We start from the raw sequence: 11,104 nt of genomic DNA, 5'->3' as shown, positions 1-11,104 counted from the left end.
TATATATATATATATATATATATGTATGTTCCTTAACCTAAACCATTCTTCTCCTAGATGGGTCCTCCTGTTATATTCAACGTGATGATGATAACAAACACACAAATAGAAATATCGTAATTCTTTTTCTTGAATTAGGTCAAGATATTAATTATAAGTTGAAGGTTTTTTTTTGGTAACCATGCGAGTCAATCCCGGAGCCGTTAAGTTGAAAGTTCGATTTCAACTTAACGATTTTTGTTTGTTACTGCTGGATACCTCTTACTAAAGGAAAAAAATCTTATCCTAGATGAGTCATTTGGATAATATAATATGTTTTTTTTTAATAATTGTGGTATTCATCATGTTTCTTTTGTTGTAAATCAGCCTTGGGTCCTAAACCTCTCTATATATTGAAATAAGACGTCGATGGAGTGACCAAAATTAATATATGGGCTGAAATTATTTATCGATCAAAGTGTTCCCTTGCCCATTCCCTTTTTTGGAGGGAAAAAAAAAAGAGAAAGTGGTAATTCTTTTATAGAATATGATACTTTATGTATTTGTTGGGGAGGCAAAAAGACAAATCTGATTCATCATACATTAATTGTTGGACGCCTTGTTGCGCATCCAAGTTGTTAGTTTTTTGGGGAATTAAATTTAAATAGAGATTTTTAATATATATATATATATATATATATATATATATATATTGTGGGTGATGAACAAAATTGGTCAAATGGTTTCATATCCTCCACTTTAGGTATGGACATTCCGCAAAATGCCCATGATTTTTGTTGTTATTAAGAGTATCAAAAACACTTTTTATTCGCTTTCTAACACCAAATAAATATATTAACGCTCTGGAGTTAATTATGCTTTTCTTAGGTTGTATGTCATTTTTCAAAGGTTGCATATATACATATATATTAAAGAAGTGGTTCTCAGATTTAAGAAATTCAAAATATTTTTAGAGAAATTATTAAAAAAAAGTTTAGTGAGACAAATAATAATAATAATAATAATTTTAGTGAGACAAATAATAATAATAATAATAATAATAATAATAATAATAATAATAATAATAATAATAATAATAATAATAATAATAATAATAATAATATAGAGGAGAGAAATTAAATGTAGTAGTAGAAGGAGCCACGGAAAGCTAGGGGTAAAAGAGAGCTGTTTCTTTTTTTTTTCTCGGAACAAAGGATTAGAAGCTTGGAATCACGTGGGTGTGCATTAAATGTGATTACGTAATTTTATTTTATTATATTTTGGTAGAATCTCTTCAATTTCAGACATTTAGAGACTCAGTTCATGAACTAACATGCATGTCCATATCCTTCTTCGATTAATTGTAGCTTCTGTCGGATCTCGTTTTGCGAGTCTCGCATTAATTTCCTCTGTTGCTAATGCTCTTATTTTAATTGTTCTCTTCACCCCCTCCCTTTTTTATTTTTTTTATTTATATATATATATATATAAAGCCTTTTTTCATACAATGTTTATACAAAGAGAAAAAAAAAAGAAAAAAAATCTGAATTTCGCACTCTTTCACAATATTACGAGTCAATATCCAACAATTTTATATATATTTAAAAAAAACGTTAGGTTTTTTGAATACTGCGTGTGTAGTTTCTACGCATCTAAAAAGGTCGGTTATAGACCGGGGAGTTAAAATCGATGTATAATGTTTGTCGCCAAATCAAGATATTAAATTATTATATGTGCATCTATATGGTTTTTGATCATCTCTAAACTCTATGCATACATATTATCAAATATTAATTTTATTTATTAATATATATACTTAATAACAAAAATATGTATCTTTAACAATAGCTAGTAAAAAGAAATAACTATTTGAGACATGTAACTAATTTCACAATACCAAATTCAAAAAGGAATTTAAAATAATATCCTTTTTTTTATAATTGTTTAAGAAGACGAAGAACGGAGGGCGTTTACCATTGTTTTTATAAGTTAAATAAGACAAAGAGTTGCATCGAAGTCGCTGACCTCAGAGAATCTGCCCCTTTTTTCTATCTCACAATTTTCCATTAATTGTGAATTATTTATTGTCTTAATTAATCGGTCTCCTTTACATCAAAACTCGGGAGTAGTATATATATTTAATTATGTGTTATATATAAATTTAAATAATTATTTAACGTGGGAGAAGAGAAACGGTTGCACTTTTCATGTGAATGTCCGCCGAGCCAACAAACATTCACGTTGAGACCATTTCTCTCGGGAGTCTTTGGTCCGAATTAGGGTTTCACGTACGTCCTTATCACTCCTATAGTCAAGTCCCTAAACCATAAATCCTAACCTTTCCTTTTCTTTTATTTCGCAAATAGGAAACCAAAAAGTGGGTCAAATATAGGCCGCCCACGTGTCATATATATATATTTTTTCAAGATCGCATAACCATATAACATGTTTTTTTCCTTAATAGATTAAAAATTCTCGTATGTTTTTCTTAGTTATCTATTTTACTGGTAAATATTTTTTACTTCAAAAAAATGGAAACTTGGCAAATTATACCCCTCAATTTTTTTTTTGAGTAGAAATCCAAACTAATCCAAATATCGCGAAGAATCCATATAATTAGAATATGCATTTTTCTCCTGAACTTAAATTTTAAATTCAGGCGGTACGAACACTTTGCATCTCTTTTACATGGTATGTATATCATACATTGGTTTATTTTTTTCTTTCTATTTTTTTAACACGCGTTTAGTATATTATTAATCCATATATATTTCTCTTTATTATTTTCTTGATTTGTTCTAAACATCATGATTTTTACAATATAGCTTATACATAACCGATTATAATTAAATAGATATATCAACCTATAACCACCCCATCTCATTATCCTCGATTTTATTAATAAAACACGGAAATTAAATTAAATTAATGGACAAAACAATCTGCCATATGAAATGAGAATATCGAGACGAAAAATAGTGATGAACTAATGTACGATTGTCGTCGTGTGTTAGAGAGAGAGAGGGAAGAGTCAACCAAAAGGAACGTGGGAGAAGTACTTGAAAACTGCATGAAACGCCAACCATTATCACGCGCCTAGGCGGTGGTGGTGGTGGTCATCCCATTTATTTTCATATTGACGATATTGCCATCTCCTTTGCCACAAAGTCCTCCTTCCCCTCAGGGATAAAATCGTCAATTTACGTGTCTATGGTATAGTTGTTTGGCCTAACATACACGGATAATCATATGTATATGTGTGTACAGAAAATGGATATATATAATAAAACGGCACATGCATACATACATACGTATTGACAAGCCTAAACAAAAAGGATATATTATAAAAATACACACACATATATATGTATGTACAAGTAAAGTTGTGAATGATGAACACATGTGATGTGAACGCGAGAGTCTTCCAAACCATTATAAATACACACACCTCAAAACCCTCTCTCTTTAGCTCTCTAAGCTTTCTTCTTCCTCCTCCTTCTCTTAACTTCCAACCTCACCGCCACAAGGAAAAAAAAAAGAGATCCTCTCGATCGTAAAAACCCTTAATTATAAAGTTTGTCTTTCGGACATATATAAGATATATATACACACATACATATATATATATAAGAGATGGGAGGATCAGCTGGTTCATCGCCATGTGCGTCTTGTAAACTGCTGAGACGCCGCTGCGCAAAGGACTGTATTTTCGCTCCTTACTTCCCTCCCGACGATCCTCACAAATTCGCCATCGTCCATAAGGTCTTCGGCGCCAGTAACGTCAGCAAAATGCTTCAGGTTTCCTCCTCTTTCTGTCTACAACTCATTTGTTCTTTTGATTGTTACTATAAATTTATAATCTTTTGGTGAAAGCTATGTATACACACACTTGCGCACATATTTGTACGAACTTCCTTGCTGCGCTCTAATATTGCATCCGTAGATGTCGTGATTTAACTCAAGCATGTTATTGATTGATTGTACTCTCTCTCTCTCTCTCTCTCTTCAGGAGCTCCCAGTTCACCAGAGAGTCGATGCAGTGAACAGTCTAGTGTTCGAAGCCAACGCGCGAGTGAGAGACCCTGTCTATGGCTGCGTGGGAGCTATCTCGTATTTACAGAATCAAGTCTCGCAGCTTCAGATGCAACTAGCTGTGGCTCAGGCCGAGATCCTCTGCATTCAGATGCAGAACGAGCCGACCGTACAATCTCAAGTACTTGTAGACCAAGACGACAAATCCCTCTGGTACAACAACAACAGCCACTTGGGTTACGCTGTGTCTGGACAGTTCAGCACTAACTTAGCCTCTTCAAGCTCTATAATGCAAATGCAAGACCCTCTGAAGCAAGAGTCTCTCTGGACTTAGCCAAATTACTTAACTCATCTTTGTCGGTCTAATTTCCTCAGTGGAAAAGTTTCCCACATGCGTCCGTTTCTTCTTACGTTTTTTGGCTTTGTGGTCCAGAGAGAGAGAGAGAGAGAGAGAGAGAGAGCATGAAATTAGATGTCGTGTGTAAGAAAAGTTGTAAAAGTCAAAAGCCCGAGTGCATGCATGTGATGATCGGATGTAGAGTGAGTTCCTTTGTTACGTTCAAAGCAGAAGCAGAGGCGTTAGAGATCGTTTAATCTTTTTCCTCGGTCTCACATGGTTTTCAGTCTCTTTTCTTATTGTTTAAACAGTAAAAATTAGATCTTTATTACACGACAAGAAAAAGATCTCTGAACTTAGACCCGTTCTCTCTCTGTCCACTTAAAGGTACGGAGACAAAAGTCAAACCCATTCAAAACCGAAGGTAACAAACCCTACTAATGTTTCAGTCAGTAACCAACATTACTTATGTCTCTCATCGTTTGCTTCTAGTTACTAATCGATGTATTTAATATAGTTCCACTACAGCAACCATGAATATATACAACGTGGATTTAATTTCTTATATTGATGATTTCATTTCAGCACTAAACGTATGAAGAAAAAGTTCATGAAAAGCTGTACCCATTAATTGTTTGATTTAATGTGACCGTTATCTTTTTTTTTTTTTTGATGTGATTGTATTAATTTTCCAAAAGTTACATCCGATGGTAAAACAAAAACTTATACAAAAGATTGGATTCCCATTAACAAGTGGTAAAAAAGTTCCGTTAAAGGTCCTAGGAGCAGCATATCATCAGCCTATCTTAGTCCGTTCGTGTGGTAGTACCAGTCCTCGAGTAACCGAGTATGTGCTTGAGTTTTCCCCATCTGCGCAGATATTAGAAGGGTTCTCATATGTCGGTCCAGTCTGATCCGGATTTGTTGTATCGTTCTCGCCTTTCTGCGGAATGTTCTGACGTTCCTTTCTTTTCGTCAACAGATCAATTGTGATTTGGCAAAGTACCTTAGCGAGAGTACCTCTGTTCCTGGTCGAGTTTACGGCGTGGCTTCTAAACCACGAGACAAGATCTCGAAAATCGGATGGTGGTGAGTTCCAACATCGCGAGGCGTAGTGTTGCCATACTGCCGAGCTGAAAGGGCAGTCGAAGAAGAGATGCGGGAGAGATTTGTCTTTCAATCCGCAGAGTGAGCAGGTTGTGTCCACCTGGATACCCCATCTGACTAGCCGATCCTTGGTAGGCAAACGCTGCAGCATCACTTGCCACATCAGAAGGCTAAGCCTCGGGGATGTTACCTTGATCCAAACAAGGTTGAACCAATCTACTTGAGCCCTTGATGTTCTGATCCGCTGCCAAGTCAGCTTGATGTGACCGTTATCTTGAGAACATTACATATTAATATACATTTGTTTACGTTTTAACTCCATTGCTTTTTGAATACGAACATCTTCAGGCACCTGATGTATGTACTATTCTATAAAATATTAAGATTGATGAAATACACACTTAATTTGATCGTAAATCTATTTTATTATACACGGGCAGTTAGTAGATTTTAATTTTTTTAGCGATTATATGATTTATTATTGAGATTCACATATCCACATCACATCATTCAACCCTTATAATTTGATTAAGTTATTCGACCGACCTGATATGATTGATCGTTAGTTTTTTATTTTACGCGTTGCAAGATAAAGTCGTCACATCGATCCACTGTTGCTGGAATGCTCGTCCTCAAAGTTATACTAAAATATTTCAGGTCTTTATTCATCGTAGAAAATAAAAAAAGGAGAGAGAAGTGGTGTTGAATTTGATTATGTTATCTATTATGAACGTTCATGTGACAAGTACACGAAATATCAATGTATGGACTGTCATGGGAAGAATCTTATAACTAAAAAAACAATCATGTTCTTAATTTATTATGATTTTTTCAAATACCTCTAGTTCGGATTTTTCGATCGCACCAAGCCAGGGAACTTATTATTATAATAACTGTCTTTTCACATCATATCATATAATTATTTAAGAATATTTAATCGTTAACTCTACTCTGATGCAATTTTTCAATAATAATAATAATAATAATAATAATAATAATAATAATAATAATAATAATAATAATAATAGTCAAACCATGAAAAAAATACATTTAGTCAATCTGTATGATAGACGGAATTATGGATTTGTTTAATTACACGTAGACGTGCATGCATGTGCACCATGCATGTTCTTGAAAATATTTAGTCTTTTAATCATGTGTGTCCAAATGCAAACTAAGTTTTTCAATGCCAAACAAATGTTAAATAATAATTAAAGAAGAGAAGGACCATAGAGTGACCCATTAGGTTATATATATATATATATATATATATATATATATATATATATATATTAATATATACACACACACACATATATATATAGCAGCACTACTATTACATTCTACACAAACATGCATTGGTATGGAATTTTGTTTCTAAAAATTATAGCAATCTTTTAATCATTTCACATTCCGCAAAGCCTCAATTAATGATTGGTTGATATTGTATCAATTAAATCTGTTATCTTATAAAATATAATACTTCGGGTTTGATTTTCGATGCAAACTACGTAAGCACAAAATATCAATGATTATACATACACACAAAATATCCACACACACACACATATGTGTAAAGAAGGTGACATTTGTCTAGTTTCTTTACATATGTCTACTAGTATATACTATATACATTGTAAAGAAACTATACATAAATATAACTTTAAATTGCAGTGCTTTAATTGATTTACTTAGGTATATTTTATTAGATAATGATTTTGGTTAGCTATACCGGTATTGTTTTTTGTTTGTATTCGTTTGCAATTGTCATGGTTGGTTTGTATTCGGTTTGCATTTTATCGTGGGTTTGATTCTCTTTGTCCAATACATTATTTCTTTCGTTATTTCATTCAAAATGGAGAAAATCGGTTATTTATAGAAATCAGAAACTAAACCAAATAACCCTGGTCTAATCCGCCTTTAATCTAAATAGCTTTTTAACGTCTGTATGCGACAGATTTTATCGGTTTGGAACGGTTTATTTGCAGGGTCGGTTGGTGAAGGGAGAGGGATGAGAAAATATCTAATGAAAATATCTAAAGTAATATCCAAAATATTCAATGCCGATGTGAGTACACGTATGATTAAATGGTCATTTCCTAGATATATAAAAAAGCCCGAGTTCCGGTATCCAACCCGAACTCGTCCGAAACATTTATGGGTTTAGACTTCAAAAATCGAAACCCGTTTGTCTACATAGTCGGATCAGGCTGACCCAAAAAAAAATACGGGCCAAAAGCGGGTTTGGACCGGGCTCGACCCTTTTGTCACCCCTACCAATTCGGCCATTTGACGTCCCTGCCATTTCCTCTGTAAGTGGTGGGCTTCAAAAGTTCATCATGTAGTTGAAACTTTACTGATTACGTCCTTGTGTGTGGCCTCACCTTTGGCGTTTTGCCCGATGGTCCATGTTTTTGTTGTGATCATTATTACATGTTAGATTTATAGGCCTTTAAATTAGTCGTGAACTATATACTTTTTAAATTTTTAGACATTTAGATTTTTAGGATTTATTTTATAGAATTGTAATATTTGTTTTTAATTTTTTGTGGACGTGTCGAAAATGTACGAAAAAAAAAAAACAAGACAACTAAGGAAAAGGACATGGTCCTACTTCAAATTGGAAAAGACAAGGTCCAATAGTTCCAAAGACTGGTACTTACCGACCAACAGTTACGTGGAGGCCCGTCACTCTATTATTGGCCCTTTCCAATTTACCCCCAAATATTTTCATTTTGAGAAAAAAAAATGCGTTTTTTCCCACCGAAAAAGGCTAATTTATATCATCACAATTTAAAGAAAAGGGGTGTAGAGACTAGAGAGAACTAGAGATAAGTTTAAAATATTGGATAATTTTTTCTACGCTTATAGTTTTTTAAAATCTAATACGAAAAATTTCCAATAACCGTAGTTTAATTATCTATTTTTTATTTGAATTTCAGTTTTAAAATATTGAAGATATGAAAAAAAACTTTAATTTTCGAAATTTATGGGTGAACAAAATTTATGAGAGAACCAAAAAAACAAAAGAACAAATGTCTTCAGCATTGTGTTTAATCAGTCAAAGGCACGTGACCTTTCCGTTTTTTTCACACAGTCCCATGTGGCGAATGATCATTGATTAAAGTTTTAGATTCCTTCTCCTCATCCTGAGTATAACCAACCGAAGGATGCCACGTGTCCTTCTCGTGATTTAGATTTTCTCCCGTCTTTCCAAGACTCGAGAACAACGTTTCCCCGCCTACTCATCGTCACCACCGACCAGGATCACACACTCCGCAACCCATGGAGCAGAGAGAGCCTCAACCAACCAAAACGCGCCACGTGGTGGCCATGCCTTATCCCGGCAGAGGCCACATCAACCCGATGATGAACCTCTGCAAGCTCCTCCTCCACCGCAACCCAAACCTCACCGTCACCTTCGTCGTGACGGAGGAGTGGGCCGGGTTCATAGGATCCGACCCGAGACCCGACTCGATCCGACTCGCCACCCTCCCCAACGTCATCCCTTCCGAGCTCGTTCGCGCCGATGACTTCATCGGGTTCGTCGACGCCGTCTTCACGAAGCTCGAGGAGCCCTTCGAGAACCTCCTCGACGGCCTGCCCGGGTCGCCGCCTCCCGCCGCCATAATCGCTGACACTTACGTTGTCTGGGCCGTCGCCGTCGGTCGCCGGAGGAATATTCCGGTGGCTTCTCTCTGGACCATGTCGGCGACGATTCTCTCCCTCTTCCTTCACTCCGACGACCTCGCCCGACACGGCCACTTTCCCGTCGACCCGTCAGGTAACTTGAGCTCGGTTTCATATTCAGACAAACTAGTCCCAGTAAAAGTTCGTTGATTTGATTGTTTGCTTCAATCGAGTTATTGATTCCAAAATGTCACTTGTTATCGCGAAAATTGCATAAATCTTCAACAACTAGCCCCTAATGCCTATATTATGTAAACTCACAGTTAGTATGTGGATTAGATTTTGTTGATTGGCATAATTACATGTGGAAGTATTAGGTAATACGGTTCATTAAGATGCGTGTGTGATCCTCCCACTTAGCATCTTCACTGTCCTGTTCTGTTCCGTTGTTCTTGTCTCGTGTATATTTTGAACCAGTGAAAATTATTTACTCCATGATTCACTGTTCTTAGGCTGGAAAAATCGACTAAATTTTGGGTAATTAGGACTCTTTCCAACAACAGCCACTTGGGTTACGCTGTGTCTGGACAGTTCAGCACTAACTTAGCCTCTTCAAGCTCTATAATGCAAATGCAAGACCCTCTGAAGCAAGAGTCTCTCTGGACTTAGCCAAATTACTTAACTCATCTTTGTCGGTCTAATTTCCTCAGTGGAAAAGTTTCCCACATGCGTCCGTTTCTTCTTACGTTTTTTGGCTTTGTGGTCCAGAGAGAGAGAGAGAGAGAGAGAGAGAGAGAGCATGAAATTAGTTCCCCAAAATTTTCACCAAATTCGATAAAAAGAAACCCGGGAATTCCACATTTATATATACATGGTTGATGCGCATAAATACGGGATTGTTTGAAAATGCATGATCCTTTAGGATCCAAAGAGGACGAGATCGTGGACTACATCCCGGGATTACCCCCGACGAGGCTCCGCGACCTGCCGGCGATCTACCACGGCTACAGCCACCAAGTGTTCAACAAGGCCAAGAGGTGTTTCGACGAGCTCTTCAAAGCTAACTACCTTCTCTTCACCTCAGCCTACGAGCTCGAACACAAAGCTGTCGACTTTTTCACCTCCAAGTTCCATTTCCCGGTCTACACCATCGGCCCATCAATACCTTTCACAGAACTTTCCGATTCCAATGATGGCAACCGTGGTGATCATGATTACCTCCGGTGGCTTGACCAGCAACCGGAAAGCTCCGTGCTTTACATTTCCCAGGGGAGTTTTCTTTCGGTTTCCAAAGCCCAAATGGACGAAATCGTCGCCGGAGTGAAGGACAGTGGTGTCCGGTTCATCTGGGTGGCGCGTGGGGGCGCGTCCGTGCTGAAAGAGGCTCTCGGTGATTGCCAGGGGCTAGTGGTGAGCTGGTGCGATCAGCTCCGGGTGTTGAGCCATGCGGCCGTGGGCGGATTCTGGTCTCATTGCGGGTTTAACTCCACTCTGGAGGGCACATACGCTGGCCTACCGATACTGGCGTTTCCGTTGTTTTGGGATCAGATTCTGAACGGGAAAATGATCGTGGAGGACTGGAGGGTCGGGGTGAGGATCAAGGGAAAGGACGAGGAGGATTTGATCAAGAGAGATGATATCGAGGGGATTGTGAAGGGATTTATGGATTTGGAGAACGAGGAGGTGAAGGAGATGAGGAGAAGGGCTCGTGAACTTAGCGAGATTTGCCGGGCTGCGATTGCAGAAGGTGGTTCATCTGATGGTAACATCAATGCTTTCATTAGAGACATCATTACCAAGTTTCCTTGAGATCTCATTGTCTGGTTTGATGTCGTTGTATTTGTTAATCAATGGTCTTACTTGGACATGGATAGTTTTGTTAGAACTTGATTGATCCTTTCTACGTGGGACTTGTTGCATGCATGCATGCATATCTGTTCTTTTACGTGTGTGTTCTATATGAGGAGGATGTCATGTCTATTTGAATGTCACAAGTACGCGATCTAATTCAGCTCAATA

General features: G+C 37.0%; 2 protein-coding genes across 3 annotated transcripts; both read left to right on the top strand.

Annotated features, from left to right (window-relative positions):
- The first annotated feature begins 3,446 nt into the window (after positions 1 to 3,446).
- Positions 3,447 to 9,893, top strand: LOC104800775 (LOB domain-containing protein 12). 2 transcript variants are annotated; one of them, XM_019201051.1, is made up of 3 exons: positions 3,447 to 3,777; positions 3,989 to 4,247; positions 9,657 to 9,893. In XM_019201051.1, the coding sequence occupies exons 1-3, from the start codon at positions 3,613 to 3,615 to the stop codon at positions 9,752 to 9,754; spliced, it is 522 nt and encodes a 173-aa protein (XP_019056596.1). In that variant the 5' UTR covers positions 3,447 to 3,612; the 3' UTR covers positions 9,755 to 9,893. The 2 variants fall into 2 exon arrangements, with proteins under 2 accessions (XP_019056596.1, XP_010521993.1); XM_010523691.2 differs by lacking the exon at positions 9,657 to 9,893 and having other exon boundaries at positions 3,989 to 4,605.
- LOC104800776 (UDP-glycosyltransferase 87A1-like) lies at positions 8,666 to 11,071 on the top strand. The gene is made up of 2 exons (XM_010523692.2): positions 8,666 to 9,239; positions 10,008 to 11,071. The coding sequence occupies exons 1-2, from the start codon at positions 8,741 to 8,743 to the stop codon at positions 10,892 to 10,894; spliced, it is 1,386 nt and encodes a 461-aa protein (XP_010521994.1). The 5' UTR covers positions 8,666 to 8,740; the 3' UTR covers positions 10,895 to 11,071.
- Positions 11,072 to 11,104: the final 33 nt, after the last annotated feature.

This window comes from Tarenaya hassleriana, unplaced genomic scaffold (genome assembly GCF_000463585.1).
Source record: "Tarenaya hassleriana unplaced genomic scaffold, ASM46358v1 Cleome7, whole genome shotgun sequence".
NCBI lineage: Eukaryota > Viridiplantae > Streptophyta > Magnoliopsida > Brassicales > Cleomaceae > Tarenaya > Tarenaya hassleriana.
This window is presented reverse-complemented; position numbering and strand designations above follow the sequence as displayed.

What these genes read in the sequence shown, in the direction of transcription:
- LOC104800775 (XM_019201051.1), top strand. Translation starts at nt 3,613, where the DNA reads ATGGGAGGATCAGCTGGTTCATCGCCATGTGCGTCTTGTAAACTGCTG. An exon ending in ACGTCAGCAAAATGCTTCAG is followed by an intron (nt 3,778 to 3,988) that starts GTTTCCTCCTCT and finishes CTCTCTCTTCAG; the next exon opens with GAGCTCCCAGTTCACCAGAG. An exon ending in CAACAACAACAGCCACTTGG is followed by an intron (nt 4,248 to 9,656) that starts GTTACGCTGTGT and finishes ACAGCCACTTGG; the next exon opens with GTTACGCTGTGTCTGGACAG.
- LOC104800776 (XM_010523692.2), top strand. Translation starts at nt 8,741, where the DNA reads ATGGAGCAGAGAGAGCCTCAACCAACCAAAACGCGCCACGTGGTGGCC. An exon ending in CTTTCCCGTCGACCCGTCAG is followed by an intron (nt 9,240 to 10,007) that starts GTAACTTGAGCT and finishes ATGATCCTTTAG; the next exon opens with GATCCAAAGAGGACGAGATC.